This window comes from Chlamydomonas reinhardtii, chromosome 6 (assembly GCF_000002595.2).
Source record: "Chlamydomonas reinhardtii strain CC-503 cw92 mt+ chromosome 6, whole genome shotgun sequence".
NCBI lineage: Eukaryota > Viridiplantae > Chlorophyta > Chlorophyceae > Chlamydomonadales > Chlamydomonadaceae > Chlamydomonas > Chlamydomonas reinhardtii.
Window position 1 is genome coordinate 7,885,768 of NC_057009.1, and position 17,427 is coordinate 7,903,194.

Below are 17,427 nucleotides of genomic sequence, written 5' to 3' on the forward strand. Positions count from 1 at the left end.
CTGCACCTTCCTCAGCACCCGCAGCACTTTATACGGCAGAACGCACACCAGCACCGCCACCAGCAGCGCTATGAAGACAAAGTCCGACGCGCCCAGCCGCAGCACCCGCTGCCCGCCGGCCTGCTCCGCCGCGTCCACCTCAGGCTCCGCCGCTGCGCTACCCCCAGCTGTGCTGTACCGGGACATGCGGCCCGCGCCGCCCTGCTGCACAGACAGTTGCCGCTGTGACGTGACCTGTGGGAACCGCGCTTGTCAATCCCTTACAACTCCTGCTCGGGCTGGTGGGCTGCCTTCTGGTCCTGTTGCGCCTTATGCGCCTGCTCCTCACTGGGCTGCCCACTTGCGCCGTGTTGCTCCTGCTGCTCCTGCTGCTGCTTGAGGGCCGCTATGCGTTCCTGCACAGCAAAGCCCCGTGACGAGCACACGGGAGCAGGTATTGCTGCATGTTTCACTGTTCGGCCCACTGCTTGTGCTCGACCGCGTGGTAGCCTGTCCCCGGTACGCGCGGACTGCACTGCCACCCTGCTGCCCACCTACCTGGTTGCGCGCGCCGATGCGCCGCAGCGCCACCTGCCGCTCCCGCTCCGTCAGCTGCGCCCAGTTGGCGATACGCCGCAGCGTCCCGTCCTCGGCAACTGCAGCAATGGTAGACGACGTTTAAAGGTAAGGTTGCGTGCACGTCAGTGGTCTAAGCCACGGCGCGCACGCATCCGAGCGGTGGCGGCGGAAGGAGGCAACGGCACATAAGCGCTAGGTTTAGCTGGCTCACCTATGGCTGGCCCGAGCTCGTCGAGGCTGACCTTGCCACCTGCATTTGTGGGACGAGCTTGCACGTTCAGTTGCCAACAGCAAAGCGAGCCCCGCCGACGGAGTACTGGTACCATAGGCATCACCCACCGCCGACGGTCAGGGTCTGCGCTCCGCTGTTACTGCTGCCTGCTGCAGGGGCTGCCTGGGGCTCTGGCAGCGCCAGTACGTCCCCAACAGTGCCCACTCGGGGTTCAGCACTGGGGTTGGGCGGCGTAGCCTGCGGGTGTGCCCAGGTCGGCGGGTTTGCACATGGTGCCTTTCGGGTGCGTGTAATCGAGCATACCTCTGAATAGTGCTCGAACGCGGCTGCGGCGTGCATAAGCACTGAAAGAAACAAAATGGGAAGCGCAATCTTGCAAACAGCTGCGGCGCAACGTGTGCCACACATACGCTTTGATATGTATAGTAGTGATACTACTGGAAACTACAAACTACTTGGTGATCTGAGAGCAAATCCTGGTCCCCGCCGAGCCGAGCTGCATGGGCTTCCCAAGCTGCTTGTTGCTGTACACATGCGTATTTTGCGCTTCTTTACAATGACGTCTCTATACTCGCATTTTATAACAAGGCCTGCACAGTCACAAGCCCAGTTCCCCTGACCTTCTTCGTGCTTCCTATGGCAAGAAGGCTCCTTAATAACTGCGTGAAAACTCGGTCCGGACCGTAAACAAGCTACGTCTAATTTGATGTGGGCCTCGTGCCGGGCTGACTTGTCGACGGTACTAGTGCCGTGCAAGTGCTCGACGCCGCGGAGGTGGATGGCCCCCGCAGACCCGGGCTCCTGGCGCAGAGCCACAGGACTGTGCGCCTGGCGCACAGCTGGTGCTGAAAGTGGTGATGTCTTGCCAGGCGTTCTGTAGCGTGGTGATACGGGATAAGGGAGGCGATCCAGGCGCTCTGTAGCGAGGTGGTACGGGATAGGGGAGGTGGATCGACGCACCCAGCATGCACGGGGAGGCGGCGGCGGCCCATTTATCCGGCAAGCTGCTCACTCATGATCATTATATAGATCAGCGCTCCGCACAGGCTGCATGACCAATGGACGCCCGGTCTGTAAGTACGGTGAGGCGCGATAAGAGGAACACAGCACGCAGCGAGATACGTAGCAGCTCCACCAAGCTGCACATCCATGCACCAGCGCCGACCACCGTGCCGACCAACGCCACCATGGAACCGGCAGTCCGCTTAGTCCTGCTTCCCCTCCTTCCACGAAACGCAATGCGAAGGGTGCACATGCATAGGGCGCGTCAGATGTACGCCATGGAGGTGGAGCCGGCGCCCGCAGCGGGCCCGGCGCCGCGCGGCGGTAGCGGCGGCCGCGGGCGCACCACAGCCCAGCGGCCGCCGCCGTCCCCGCGGCTCCCGTCGCCCGACCCGTCATTGCGGCGCAGCCGCCGCTCGGCACCAGCGCCGGTACCAGCGCCGCTGCCGCAGGCGGGGCGTCCGTCTTCGCCTCCGCCGCCAGCAGCGCTCCGGCACAGCTTGACGAGGCCGGCGGAAGGCAGCCATGGCGCCGGCGGTACCCGAGCCACTGCCGGCGGCGGCCGTGCCGCCTGTGCTCCCACCGCCGCCGCCGCTTCTGCGAGCGCCGCCCCTTCCGCCGGCGCTGCCGCTTCCGCCAGCGCCGCTGCTTCCACTGCCGCCGCCGCTGCCGCCGCCACCGCCGCTCCCGGGGGCACCACCACCTCCACCGCCTCCTGGCGGTGCCGGCGGGCCTGCCGCCATGTTGGTGGATCCTCGGTCGGCGTTGGGGCGGCGCAGCCCTCAGGAGGCCGACGGCCTCGATAAGGCCCCTGCCGCCACGCGCGCGGACACCCGCGCCATCGGGGTCGTGGGCTCTGGCCTGCGGGCTGGCTTCCTGTTGCCGCCGGCTGGGCGGCGGCTGGCGCCTTCGGTGGCTGGAGCGGACGGCGGCGCTGCTGCGCGCGTGGGCAGCTCCCTGGCTGCAGGAGGCCCGTCTGGCGGTGGTGGCGGCGAGCCCGGCGGTGGTGCTGGGGCGGCGGCCGTGGGCCCGGACCCTGATATGGGTGGTGGCTATGCGACTACGGGACCATCCTGTCCGCGGCGGACGTCGTGGCCTTGCTGGCTGACCACGATGAGGCCCCCAGCCCCGGCACTACCTTTGAGGCGGTCTTGCAACAGCGAGCGTTACCTTCGAGGCGGTCCTGCAGCAGGTGCTGTGGGATGCGAGTGATCAGTTCGCGGTGTGCTGTCGTGGCACTGGGTGCACTCTGATCCTGAGGTCCCTCCGTGGGGACGTCCGCGCCTGGGAGCGGGAATGGGTGGCAGACGGTGGCCCTCCCGTGTGCCCGCGCGGCCTGGTGCCGCAGCTGCTAGAGGTCGCGGACGCGGAGTTGTTGCGGGCGCTCTGGGAGCGGCCCTGCTAGTGTGCTGACCCGGTTTGGTGGCGTGTTGTGCGTGTGCGCCTGCGTTTGTTTGTGCGCCGGCGGTTGTTCCTGTGCGATAGCTGGTCTGCTTTGTTGTGGAGGTCGGTTGGCTGCTGCCTGTGTGCCCCGGCTTGCGTGAGGCCCGTGCCCCGGTTTGTTGCGGGTGGGGGCTGTGTGACTGCGCGTGGTCGTGCGCCTGCTGTGGTTCCCGTGCAGTCGCTTTGGACTGCTTCGTTGCTGGGTCAGTTCGCGCGGCCGCTTCGTTCAGCGTGCGGGCGTGACGGTCGGGTAGCTGCTGCCTGTGTTCCCTGGCCTGCTTGGGACCCGGGGCCCGGCTTGCAGTGTATTGGTCCTCCCCCCCGAGCCGTTTGTCCTGGTTTGTCTTGCAGTATGATCTCGAATTCTCGATCCAGCGCAAGGCTGCTCCATCTATGCTTATCTGCTTCGAGTGCAGGTCTCTTTCTTTTGACTCGGGTTGGTTGGCGTGCCCGGGTCCCTGGACCGGCGCACCCTTACCCCTGTATGGCACGCCAGTATGCCGGTATCGCATTTCACCGGCAGAGCAGGGTTAACCGGCCCATTCAACCGGGTTGAGGGGATGGTGTCACGGTTGCATTCCGGTGGAACGTGGCACTAATATGTTTCTGAGAGAGTAGTTACAAGAAGGAAGGGGAAAGGCACAGCGCCCCACCGGCGGCACGAAACCTGCAACGCGAGCAAGCAGGCCATCGTAATGACCGCCGCAACAGCCGCCGAAAGCCAAGGGCACCCCTCCGGTGCAAAGCAAGGGCAGACCGGGTACCCCAAAACAGGCGAAGCAACTACCGAACTCACAAATAACAGAGCAAAAAACAGACGCAGTAGGAGGACAAGGGGTGTCAGCTTTGTACAGCTGGAAAATGGGCTGAGCCCCCGTACGCTTGGGAGGTAATAGGCGTGTAACGCCCCGTCAGAGCCTCCATGCCGCTACGACGCGCAGGCGCATACACTCGGGTTGGGGTCGTGCGGGATTTCCCGCGCCACGCATGCGTGCCTTGTCACGTTCCCAAACACCCCAAGCATTTCTTTCGCCTCCTGCAATACTCAACACCTCCCCGGCGCCCCACGCTCAAAGGGCTAGGCGCGGGGCGGGGGCGACCTCGGGGCTTCTCGGCATTCTGGCGCGTCGGCAGGCATGGCTCAGCAAGTCGCTCAAAACTTTTGATATACTTCCCCGCTTTGCTTGCCGCCAACATAGTTTGCCTTAGAGACTGCATATCAGCGGGCACCGGATGCTTTCCTCGCGACCTCGCGAAAGTCAAATGTCCATGGACGCGCGAAGGCACTTCTCGCTCCGCCCGAATTTTCCCTGCCGCCTATTTACATGCAATAGGCATTAACAAATACTAATACGTAGCAGTCGCGGTTTGCGCCAGTATGCTATGTTTTGCCGACGCACGAACGAACGAACGCACGGACAGGGGTGTTCCTGGGGGGCTTCGCCCCCCCCCTGGAACGCTTCGCTGGGGGGGCTCAGCCCAAAAAGGAAAAGAAAGGAGAAACCCAAACCACCGCAAACACGGGCACCACCGCAAGCACGGGAACCACCGCAGGCGCACACACAGTAGACCGCCGGCACACCCGCACCCAAACCACCGCAAACTGGGCCCCAGGCCCCATGCAGGCCAGGGAACATAGGCATCTGCTACCCGACCGCCACGCACGCACGCCGATCCAAGCGGCCGCGCGCACTGACCCTGCAACATAGCAGACCAGCGACCACACGGGAACCACCGCAGGCGCACGACCACGTGCAGGCACACACGCACCAACCCGCAACAAAGCGGGAAAAGGGCCTCACGCAAGCCGGGGCACACAGGCAGCAGCCAACCGACCTCCAAAACAAAGCAGACCAGCTACCGCTCGGGAAGCACTGCTGGTGCACGACCAAACTCAGGCGCACACGCACCAACACGCCGCCAAACCGCGTCAGCACACTAGCAGGGCCGCTCCCAGAGCGCCCGCAACAACTCCGCGTCCGCGACCTCTAGCAGCTGCGGCACCAGGCCCGATGGGCGTACGGGAGGGCCACCGTCCGCCACCCAGTAGATACCCGGAAGCATGCTGTCGTTTGGGGCGTGTTCAGAGAGCAAGCCAAGTATCGACGATGCTTGACAATGCCAAACCGAGAAGCAAGCGAGCACAACGTCTAGGCGCGCAGGGAGGAGGCCGAACCCGCAGCGCTTCCTGGTCTCACATTCGCATTCGCCTCGCCCACAACTCAGCCGTACAGTTCGGGCTCCCTCTTCTGCCTTGCCGCGCCGTGTTTTTGCCCCTGCTCGCAAGGGTGCATCCCATATTCCCATGCATGTGCTCACGGTACCGTGAGGCCCAGGCACTCCTACGATGTTTAGCTCCGCGTCGCTACTCCTGGCCGCTAAGCCGCTGAAAACAAAAGCCCAAGCTCTCGCCCGATCCTCGATGAAATGCTCACCTACGAGCGATAAGAAAACAACAGTGCATAGGATGGCAGCAGTGGAGTGTCACTAACAGCAGCGTGCGTGTGCGTGTGTGTTGTATGTGGCGTGTGGCTGGGGCTATGTCTATGCCTATGTATGTGTGTGTGTGTGTGTGTGTGTGTGTGTGTGTGTGTGTGTGTGTGTGTGTGTGTGTGTGTGTGTGTGTGTGTGTGTGTGTGTGTGTGTGTGTGTGTGTGTGTGTGTGTGTGTGTGTGTGTGTGTGTGTGTGTGTGTGTGTGTGTGTGTGTGTGTGTGTGTGTGTGTGTGTGTGTGTGTGTGTGTGTGTGTGTGTGTGTGTGTGTGTGTGTGTGTGTGTGTGTGTGTGTGTGTGTGTGTGTGTGATGGGACAGTGGCAAGGCAGGTTGGTAAGGTCCCTTAGGGCGCAGCTAATTCCCATACCCAACAAATGGCAAACAGTTGGCAGAGGCAGGGCAAGAGTGCGCGGCTGGTCTAACGCCGGAGTTACTGTACCGACGAGTTGCTGGCTGGCTGGAAGTTTGCTGACGCGCATTCCTGACGCTCCGGGCGCCCGGCCAGGCGATAGCACCACACAGACACACCGCAACGCCACACTCGCGAGGCAGAGCCGCATCGCACCTGCAGGAAGGTGACCAGCGTCCACGGATGAGCACGAGAGGCAGCCGCAGAGAAAATGCAAACGGAGTGCAGCAAAGCAATGGCCGGGCGACAGTGTGACAAGCAGGGGCGCAAACAGGGCGAGGCAAGGCAGAAGAGGGCGCCCGAATGTACGGATGAGTGGCGGGCGAGTCGAACACCGTGTGTGTGTGTGTGTGTGTGTGTGTGTGTGTGTGTGTGTGTGTGTGTGTGTGTGTGTGTGTGTGTGTGTGTGTGTGTGTTGGCGTGGAGCTACTGCCTGGCCGGGCGCCCGAAGCGTGAGGAATGCACATGGGCAAGCTACCAGCCTGCCAGCAAGTCAGTTATGTTGCGGTACAGTAACTCCGGCGTTATACCAACCGCGCAATCATACCTTGGGTTGCAAATTGAATGTTGGGGTCTGGGCACACGCACCCCCCGCACCACACGCCGACCACAGCTTCTGGTAGGGGTTGCACCGTTTACATTGATACGCTTTGTGTTCAAGAGCGATCGCGGGGAGTGGGGGGAGGGCAGCGGAGAAGGGGGGGAGGCAAATATTACGGTAACGGACCGAACGGGGCTGAGAGCGACACGCCGGTGCGTTGCGCTTTGCTTTCGGGAGCTGTTCAACTCCCCTTTACGCGCTAGATCCTGCCGCTCGCCGCCTGTACGCTACCATATCGCCCTCAATACTCAGCGCACTGCACCACAAAATCAACCTGTCGCGTCAGTCACTCATCCGGAGCGCCGCGCCCGCCGCGTCGCCTTTCTGCGCCCTGGCTGCTGCAATATGCTATGAAAACATAGCCCTACCTCAAGAAAGCAGCGCCTGGACAACTTCATGCGCACTTCGCGTGACCTGCTGGCCCTGGAGCGATGGGCTGCATGGGGCGGAGCGACACTGACACTTGTCCCGTCCCGGGCTTCAGGCTCACTCATACCTCTGCTTACACATACAACAAGCGCTTACAAAGAACAATACGAAAACAACTCGCAACACCGCAATATACGTCTACATTGACGAGCGAGAACAACGAACACAAGTCGATTCTGTTCAGCACCGACGCGACCGCAGGTGCGCTGGGTTCCTCCGAGAGATCGTGCGCTTGTGCACAGGTTCTAGCGGGAGCTCTGACCGAGCGCGCACGCTGAAAACTTGTGCCGGCTGCTGACTCGAGCTGTTCATTCCCCGACCTTCGTTGTCCGCAGAAGCCCTTACCAACACCTTCCAGGCCTTCCATCTCTATCATACGTGAAGACTGGACCCCCTCGACTGCTGCTGGTGAGTCAGAGGCAGCTCGGGAGGCGCTTGCGTGCTTGGCGGAACATCACTGCAACCTGGCGTAAAAGCACTTGGCTCGCGTTGTTTGGGTGCCAGCAGAGGCCCATACATATGCTTAGGTTGCGCAATACAGCGTACTGCGGGGCTTCTTCGTGCAGGGCGTAGGGGACTGACTTGAAATTCGTTTGCGAGGGCTAGGGTGAACGCTGGGTCATGCCGCTGGCAGCTCAAGCTATGAGTAGTATCAGTGATATGATGTACGCATTCTGGTCGGTGCGCCCTGCGAGATCGAACTCACATGCGGGGGCAACATGTGGTACCTCACACTTGGCTCAGCTTCAGGCCTGTTCTGCGCTCTCTCACACGCTTCCATGTGTGTTGATGCTACTTGCAGGTCGACACTATCTGCGTGCCTATAGGGCAACGTCGAAGGATGCGAGCCGGTATGGCCGGCGTGTGGGTGCTGCTCCTCGTCGCAGCAGCCCATCAGGCTGCGGCAGCAGGGAATGGCAACGGCAACGGCAACAATGCAGCCACAACGACAACAACAACAACAACAACAGTAGTTCCTGTGGGCAGCACGAGTACAGCGGCCACAATCCAGCCGCTGTACACGCTGGGCAATAATGGTTGCCCAATCAACAGCTACAATTACTGCATTGCCAAGAGCAAGTCAGGCTGTGCTGCATGCGGCACCGTCAATGGCGTAAACTCTACGGGCCCGACGACAGGCAACAACGGCTGCAAGGTGAGACACAGACGCGGGTCTGCGGGTGCGAACGGAAGTTGGGTCGAGGCGCGTGTGTGCGAGTGCGAGCTTTGTGGTTGCTGCTGTGTGGTGACATGACGTCTGCTATTTTTGTCCCGCGCGCAGACCATTGATGGTTTCGGCCAGAATGTCCAGGCCTGCCGTATGCCCTTCGGTGCCATCACCGTGCGCTTCCCCAACGGTACCAAGTACACGGAAGATTTCGGCGGCATCGTGCCCCAGTCGGAGATCTGCACCGGCAGCATTGCCGCCACCCCTGTGTTCGCCTATGCCGGCACCGGAGAGGAGAACCGCGTGGGCACGCTCGTCACCTACCGCACACAGGCTGGCTGGCTGGTGGCGACCGTTCGCCTTGATTGCCCCTACCTGTCATGGTTTTCCTACAACGGCAAGGACGCTCCGGGCGCCACAATTGTGGATGCCTACAACAGCGTCTACAACCTGACCACCAAGCAGACCACCGCAAACGTCACCACCCGCCGGCGCAACCTGCTGCAGGCCAACAAGGCCTCCACTACCACTTGCCCTTCGCTCACCACTGACGGTTCCGTCCTGTACGGCAACGGCAACGGGCAGTACCAGAACGGCAAGCCGGACGCTCGCAGCTACATCGCTCTGTCGTACAAGGTGGACGGCGCTGTCACTGCCTTCAGCATCCCCACGTACCGCTACCAGAACAACGGCGACGGCTCCAACAACGTGGAGGACAACGGCGGTGATGGCTGGTACAGCTGCTACACGTTCATGCACCAGGTGTCGTTCGGTTCCAAGAACACGGATACTTGCGCCACCATCAACATGAACATCGGGCTGTTCATGTCCCAGATCTTCATGGTGTCGTCGGACGGCAAGCAGTGCGCGGTGAAGGCCAAGACCTCCATCGTGACGCCGCCCACCACGACAACCCCGACCACCTCGGTGGTTGACCCGCCGGTCACCATCACCACCGTGACTGCGACGCCGCCGACCCCGTCGCCGTCGCCGTCGCCCTCTCCGCCCTCGCCTGCGCCCTCTCCTCCGCCCTCGCCCGCGCCCTCCCCGCTCCCCCCGTCCCCAACGCCCTCTCCTCCTCCGTCCCCGGCGCCCTCTCCTCGTCCCCCCTCGCCGACTCCCTCGCCTCCCCCGTCGCCTCCTCCCTCTCCTCCTCCGTCGCCCACTCCCTCGCCGCCTCCCCCGGTGCCGGTGCCGTCGCCCTCGCCTCCGCCGTCGCCCACGCCCTCGCCCCCTCCCTCGCCTCCTCCCTCGCCCCGCCCTCCCTCGCCTACCCCGTCGCCTCCTCCCCCCTCGCCTCGTCCCTCGCCTCCCTCGCCTGCTCCCTCGCCGCCACCCTCGCCGCCTCCCTCGCCCGCTCCTCCCACCCCGGGCTCGGTCACCTGCGCTGCCAACGGTGGAAACTGCGACAAGCTGGTACAGACCACTGACCAGAACGGCCAGGGCAAGTGCTGGGTGAACGCTGCGACTGGCGAGTACGCCTTCTGCATGTATTCGGACCCCGGCAACAACACCGCTGTGGGTGTGGACCCCAACGGCAACATCAACACCTACACCGGCGTTACTACTCCTAACGAGCAGAACAACGGTGGCCCCATCCTGCCGCCCTCGCCTCCTCCCCCGAGCCCGTCGCCCCCCAGCCCCCCTCCGCCGTCGCCCAAGCCTCCCAGCCCGACTCCTCCTCCCTCGGTGTCGCCCTCTCCTCCTCCGTTCCCCTCTCCTCCCCCGTCGCCCTCGCCGCCCTCGCCTCCTCCTCCCAGCCCCCCGCCCCCGTCGCCCTCTCCCCCCCCTCCCTCGCCTCCCCCTCCCTCGCCTCCGCCTACCCCCAGCCCCTCGCCGCCTCCCAGCCCTCCTCCCTCCCCCTCGCCTCCTCCTCCCTCGCCCCCTCCTCCCTCGCCCGAGCCCCCGTCGCCCGAGCCTCCGTCGCCCTCCCCTCCCCCCCCGAGCCCCGGCACTGACAGCAAGGACACTCGCAGCGAGGGCCAGGTCCAGATCATCAAGTCAACCGGCGAGGACGAGATCCTTCCCAACATCGATAGCCCTCCCCTCATTCCTTCGGACACCCAGCCATCTACTGGTCCTACCTCTGCCGCCGTTGAGGGCACGGGTAGCTTCACCGAGGTGGTGCCCGACTGTGTTGAGAACTGCGCCATCGTCGGCGGTCCCGGCAAGGTCGAGGGCGGCTCTGCCGTGGGTGTGCCCGTTGAGGAGCTGAAGAACGTGGACACCAACGGCGGCATGTCTGTGCCTCCCACCGTGCCCGAGGTCCCTGTGCCCACGGCCACCGTGGTCACCAACACCGACGGCTCCACCACCACCACCTACCCCAACGGCACCGTGGTCATTGAGTGGAATGACGGCACCACCAAGACCACCACCACGGACGGCACGACCAGCACCACGAAGGTTGACGGCACTGAGATTGTGACCACCCCCAACGGCACCGAGACCACTACCAAGCCCAATGGCGAGGTGATCACCAAGTACCCCAACGGCACCATCGTTGACGAGAAGCCTGGCGGAACCACCATCACCACCACACCTGACGGCAAGACCGTGACTGAGAGCCCCGGCGGCACCGTCACCACCGTCACGCCCACTCCCAGCGGCGGCACCAACACCACCGTCGAGCAGCCCAACGGCTCCACCTCGACCACTATCAAGGACTCCACCGGCAGCACCACCAGCTCCTCCACCAAGCAGCCCGACGGCACCAACTCCACTTCGACCACCACCTCTGGCGGCACCACCACCGTGGTCACTTATCCCAACGGCACCATTGACACGACCAACCCTGACGGCAAGGAGATCATTTCCTACCCCAACGGCACCACCGTGACCAAGAACACCGACGGCTCGACCAGCACCACCACCAGCTCCGGCACCACCACCGTCACCAACCCTGACGGCTCGACCAAGGTCACCACGTCTGACGGCACCTCCACCACCACCTATTCCAACGGCACCGTCGTGACGGTCAAGACTGACAACACCACCACCTACACCTACCCCAACGGGACCACCAGCACCACAACTCCCGACACCACTGTCACCGTCAAGTACCCCGATGGCTCCTCCACCGTTACCCAGCCCGGCGGCACCACGATTGTGACGACCACCGACAAGACCGTCACGGTCACTGAGCCTGATGGCACCAAGACTGTGATCACGGTTGACGGCACCAAGACCGTCACTGAGCCTGATGGCACCAAGACCGTTGAGAAGCCGGACGGCCAGGTCACCATCGTTGAGCCCGATGGCACTGTCACCATCAAGACCCCTGACGGCAAAGTTACCGTCACTGAGCCCAATGGCGTGACCACCGTCACCACGACCAACGGCACGACTACCATCACCGACCCTAACGCTGGCACCGTCAAGGAGATTCCTCCCAGCGGCAACCCCGTCACCACCACCACCTCCGATGGCACCAAGACTGTTGTGGACGGCACCACCGGCACTACCACCACCACGACACCTGGCGGCGACGTGACCGTGACCACCAAGGACGGCACCACCAACACCAACCGCACGGACGGTGTGGTCATTGTCACCACCCCTGATGGCACCACCACCACCACCGTCCCCGGCGGCACCACCGTCACCGAGTTCATTAACGGCACCAAGATTGTTGACGACAAGAGCACCGGCACCACGACCGTCAGCTACCCCAACGCCACCACCGTGACCACCACCAAGGATGGCACGATCACCACCGTTGATGCCGACGGCACCACCAACACCACCACCTCCACCGGCACCACTACCATCTGGTACCCCGATGGCACTACCGTCATTGACCCGCCGGGTGTCGGCAACGTGACCGTGATTTACATCAACGGCACTGTCGAGATCATTGCCCCGAACGGCAGCGAGAGCATCACCTACCCCAACGGCACCAGCAAGGATGTGCTGCCCAACGGCTCCACCATCACCACCTACCCCAACGGCACCGTGATCACCACCACTCCTGGTGGCACCCCTCAGATCACCCAGCCGCCCACCACCACTACCACCACCACTGACAACTCCAAGGTCACCACGCTTCCGGACCAGACCACGGTCACCACCAAGCCCGATGGCTCAACCCAGATCCAGACGCAGGAGGGTGTCAACATCACCACGGACAAGACTGGTGTCACCACGGTCACGCCGCCTACGACCACTCCTGAGGTCACGCCCCCGGTCACCGTTGTCAAGCCTGACGGCAGCTCCACCCAGAAGGACCCCGACAACACCGTCACCACCCAGGACACCACCGGCAAGGTTACAACCGTGATCCCGTCCAACGACCCCACGGTGCCTCCCGAGGTCATCGTGAACAACCCCGCCACCGGCGAGACCATCCGCACTGTGCCCGAGATCCCCATCGTTCCTGATGTGGTCACCCCCACCCCCAGCCCCAGCCCGAGCCCCAGCCCGAGCCCCAGCCCGAGCCCCAGCCCCAGCCCCAGCCCCACTCCCACCCCGCCTGTGGAAGCCCCGGTCACCGTCATCACCGTCCGTGACAGCAACACCGACACACCGCTGGTTGCCATCATCACCTCCAACGGCGACACCACCGTGCAGACCAGCAACGGCACCGTCGTGACCACCGAGGTCGAGACTGGCCAGACCACCACGGTCACTACTGACGGTATTGTCAAGGTCCAGGACCCCAGCACTGGCACCACGTCCGTCACCAACACAACTACTGGTCAGACCACCACCACCATTGCCGTGCCCGTGCCGGCGCCCGAGCCCACTGGCCCCTTCTGCTCCTGCCCGCCCACGGTTGCCAATGGCGCTACCTGCAGCTCTGGCACCCCGCTGGAGTGGTACACGCGTACCGTGAAGCCCGACGGCTCCTTCCAGGACAACTTGGTTGCCACGCAGTGCGTCGACGCCCCCACTGTCACCAACGCCGACACCGGCGCCGTGGTGTTCTCCTTCTGCTGGCGTCGCGCCTGCATCACCCAGGGCAAGACGCTGGACAATGAGGCCCTGTTCTTCAAGGCGCCTGCGGTGGCCCTGCCCGCCAAGTACCAGGCGAGCTCCAGCTACGGCATTGCGCTTACCATCCTGCGCCCCAGCTGCGCCACCAATGCCGCCGCCACCGGCCACACCGTTGCCGCCAACTTCATGCCCCTGGACTTCAACGAGGCCGAGACCGTGGAGACCACCCAGGCTTCTGGCGGTCTGCTGAACTTCGACGCCAAGATTGTTGCCCCCGGCGGCTGCGATGACACCGGCGCCACCTACATGCTGAACATCATGGCCATCTCGCTGGTGGAGACCGTGTACAACCAGTGCCCCAAGCACGCCATCCCCGACGGCACCAACGGCAATGCCGACTGCACGTTCCCCCTGGTGCCCGTGTACCTGGACATCACGGACGCCAACTTCGTGAAGGATCCCAGCTTCCCCACCTACAAGCAGTGCGTGGACCCCTGCAACTTCGACCTGTTCAGCGGCGAGCTGGCTTGCTCGTACTGCTGGTCGTTCGGCCAGCTGCCGCCGCAGTTCTCGTCCAACTACTTTGTGATTGAGCTGCGCAACGTCACCAAGTACAACATTGACCTGATGGCCGGCGGCACCTACCGCTCTCTGTGAGTGGGGCACTGGGCGGGGGTTGGGGCGGCATGTATGGTGCGGGTATGATGTGGAAGCCTTTGCGTTCCCTGCCGTGCTCATGTGTCCCGACATGGTGGTCACGACTGACGCACGCTCTTGCGTGTCCGTGCGCAGGGTCAACCAGCCCCAGCTGATCATGCCCGACGGCAAGAAGGTGGAGGTGACGTTTACCCTGAACCCCAAGGACGAGATCAAGGGCAAGGGCGCCAAGGCCGTTGTCTTCACCACCAACGGGAACTACACCCTGCCCGATGGCGTTGCCCCGGTCAGCAGCATTGGCGACATTCGCGGTGACTTCACCAAGACCACCAAGTACGGCGGCATCCACGACGTGAACATGCAGATCAAGGTGCCCCGCGGCCTGGACGACCAGTCCGTCTCCGTGCAGATGTTCGGCAGCCCCAACCCGCCGCCGCCCGAGGTCCTGTGCCCCTGCCCCACGCCGCTCAACTCGGAGGGCGACTGCGACGGCACCCTCACCAAGATCAAGCTGTACCCGTCGGACAACTCCACCACCTTTGTGGAGGGCTGCATCCCGTCGCCCTACTGGGACGGTGCCAAGGGCGAGCTCATGATCTCGCACTGCTGGCGCGCGTCGTGCCTGGAGAACCCGCCGTTCTTCACCCCCACTGCCGCCAAGCCCAACTCCCCGTTCTACCGCAAGGACTACGACATTGAGATGCTGCTCACGGACAAGTACAACATCGCTGCTGTGCCCTCGGGCAAGCACGAGCTGTCGTTCTTCAAGCCTAAGGTGGTGGACATGTTTGTGCAGTTCCAGTACGTGGACCGCGCCAGGCCTACGGAAACTGCCCAGTTCTCGTCTCGCGACGGCCAGGTGCAGTCCATCACCGTCCCCGCCGGCGGCATTGCCAAGATGGGCCTGCGCATGAAGGTGCCCTTCAACCCCATCTACGACATCAACTCGGCGTCGGCCAACCTGAACACCGACCCGTCGCGCCTCATCCCGCCTCCTCCTCCCCCGCTGGCCATCACCAACTACTCGTACACCATCAACCGCAACGCCCAGGTCCTGCGCTCCACGGTGCTCATTGACGACCTGCTAAACGTGACCACCGCCGCCTCCAACGGCAGCGACGCCGCCTCCGGCGCCTTCAACTTCACCCAGGTCAAGTCCACCTTCGCGCGCGACTTCAGCAACGACATCGACATGAGCATGTCGGGCTACATCATGTCCCAGGACATTTCCTTCCCCGACTACGGCCTTGTGCAGTCGTGCACGTCCGCCGACGTGCAGGCCGTGATCAACAAGATCGCAGCCAAGTACGGCGTGAGCCCCGACTCCATTGCCGCCTCTTGCCAGTACGACTACAAGAAGCCCGACGCCGTCACCACTGTGACCGCAGCGCATCGCCGCCGCCGTGGCCGCAGCCTGCAGCAGACCACCGTCACCACGCCCGCCGTGTGCTACCCCCGCATCTCGATCACCGTGTCGATGCCGCTGGGCGTGCCCATGGACGGCAATGTGACCAAGGCCCTGGCCGCCGCCACCACCGCCGCTGATGCCGTCTACGACGCTGTCGGCACTGACGCGTGCTACGTGCCCACCGGTGCTGAGAGCCGTGTTGGCACCGTGGTCGCCTTCACCACCACCAACAGCAAGGCCACCTGCGAGTACATCACTCAGGCCTTCGCCAACGCCGGCAACTTCACCGCCGACATGATCCGCACCTACAACTGCGGCGAGGAGAACCCCAAGAAGCCCTACCCGCCCGGCCTCATTGGTGAGTCCTTGGAAGCCCTGCCTTGCGCCTGCGCTTCGCCATGTCTGTGCCTGCTGTTTGCCTTCCCTGCCAACTCGAATGCCGCGCCTCACCCTTGCCTCTGCCTTTCTTGTGCTCTGTGCAGCTCTCTGGTGCGTGCTCGGTGTCCTCGGTGTTGTGGTCATTGGCGTGGTCACCTACCTGGGCGTGTCTTGGCGCAAGCGCCGTGCCGCCAACCTGCAGTTCGTCAACCAGGAGGGCGCCATCAGCGGTGGCCTACCGAAGGTTGCACCGTCGCCCTCGTCTCTTGCCATGGGCGGCAACGACTACAAGTACTCGACGAAGGCTGCGGCGGTGGCTGAGGGGCTGCAACGCCCCGACACGCCAACCCGCTACTCGCCGCGCGCGGCGGTGCCCGCCATTGAGCGGAACCGCGTTGTGCCGGTATAGTAGGCTAAGCAGCAAGGAGTACGGGGTGACTCGCTGGCTACACGCAGCGTTTCATTGTCTTGCAGCGTGTGTACGTTCACGTGGTACAAATGTGTGGAGATAACTCGACGTGTGTAAATTGTGTTCACTTCTGCTTGCAACATTTGCTTCTCCCCTGACAGTGTCTTGTGTTCGTTCTTGGTCGTGTGGTCTTGACGAATGGGCAGATTTCGTTGACAAGATGTGTGTGACGCTTGTTCAAGCAACGATGGTACTCGAAATTGAGCGGTCTGTGTGAGAGTGACTTCCCAGGCAGGCCTGACATTATATCTGCGTGCATTGCTATGCGGACTCGGCATTCTTGCTTGGCGCATGCAGTGCACTCCGTAGACAGTACCGGACAGGTGGACGGGTGCTGGAGGCGCTGAAACATGACTTGTGCCCCACCCACTGGTAAAGAAGGAACTGCAAGAGTCTGCACGGGCACAGGGCAAACAACCTGGGCATGACGGATAACATCCAAGTGGCTGGCGGTATGAATTGTTGGGTTGAGCCACTGGCATCGTCACTTTCATCTGCGCCCGCATGCACCGAGTCAAGTCGAGCCGGCCCTGCACAGGGGCGCGGTTGTGTGTGCGGTGTGAATGCGCCTTGCCCTAATACTCGTGACGTGGCCATATGTCCTATGGTGTTTGGGTGGACACGTCATCAGGCCTGGCCTGGTGCCTGTGTGGTTACCCAAAATTTTACGCCTCCTGTCGCCGTTGCAGTGAGCTCATGTCCATGTTGTGAAGCAGGGACGCTGAACTAGCGACGTGGGGGCGGTGCATGGGGTTTCTACGCACCACCCTGCAAAGCACGCGTGTCGTGCGCTGCAGGGCGGCTTGGTGCTGCCGCATAGCACAAGCCCTTTGCCGAGGGGCTGGGCAACATGAACAGGCGGGAACGAATGCGTGCTGATCAATTGGCGCTGAGAAAATGCGCTGAAGGCCCCATTGTTTGGGTCAGCTTGTGTGTGGAAGCTAACCGCCGTGTGAATGCGGGGCCCACCATTGTGTACAGTTTGAGGCTACATAAAGAAACCTGTCCACCAGAGGTGCGCGTATGCGATTGACTGTGCTGTAATGATGCATGGATCTGACTATGTACTCGTGCGCTAGGGGCGCGACTGAAGTGCCGGCCCCTCTGCGCGTGCTGCAATACGCACGCCTACATTTACGAGGTGCATAGGAGACGAGCCGCCCCAGCCTGACGGTTGGGGAGCTTGGAGTGGAGATGTCCACGGGTGTAACCCATTGGGATGCCCTGTCCCCAACCGTTTCAGCTG

At 63.0% G+C, this 17,427-nt stretch overlaps 3 protein-coding genes across 3 annotated transcripts; 2 read left to right on the forward strand and 1 right to left on the reverse strand.

Moving 5' to 3' along the window:
* Positions 1 to 23: 23 nt before the first annotated feature.
* CHLRE_06g303183v5 (uncharacterized protein) lies at positions 24 to 1,219 on the reverse strand. The gene is made up of 5 exons (XM_043063651.1): positions 1,094 to 1,219; positions 898 to 1,027; positions 770 to 808; positions 538 to 635; positions 24 to 395 (listed from the first exon to the last, which is right to left on the reverse strand). The coding sequence occupies exons 1-5, from the start codon at positions 1,127 to 1,129 to the stop codon at positions 261 to 263; spliced, it is 438 nt and encodes a 145-aa protein (XP_042924357.1). The 5' UTR covers positions 1,130 to 1,219; the 3' UTR covers positions 24 to 260.
* A 120-nt stretch (positions 1,220 to 1,339) lies between these two features.
* Positions 1,340 to 3,861, forward strand: CHLRE_06g303192v5 (uncharacterized protein). Its single transcript, XM_043063652.1, has 2 exons — positions 1,340 to 2,290; positions 2,433 to 3,861. Exons 1-2 carry the CDS (start codon positions 2,044 to 2,046, stop codon positions 3,002 to 3,004), a joined length of 819 nt encoding a protein of 272 aa, XP_042924358.1. The 5' UTR covers positions 1,340 to 2,043; the 3' UTR covers positions 3,005 to 3,861.
* Positions 3,862 to 6,939: 3,078 nt separating this feature from the next.
* Positions 6,940 to 17,403, forward strand: CHLRE_06g303200v5 (uncharacterized protein). Its single transcript, XM_043063653.1, has 6 exons — positions 6,940 to 7,367; positions 7,502 to 7,574; positions 7,969 to 8,322; positions 8,449 to 13,922; positions 14,062 to 15,692; positions 15,817 to 17,403. Exons 3-6 carry the CDS (start codon positions 8,008 to 8,010, stop codon positions 16,119 to 16,121), a joined length of 7,725 nt encoding a protein of 2,574 aa, XP_042924359.1. The 5' UTR covers positions 6,940 to 7,367; positions 7,502 to 7,574; positions 7,969 to 8,007; the 3' UTR covers positions 16,122 to 17,403.
* The last annotated feature ends 24 nt before the right edge of the window (positions 17,404 to 17,427 follow it).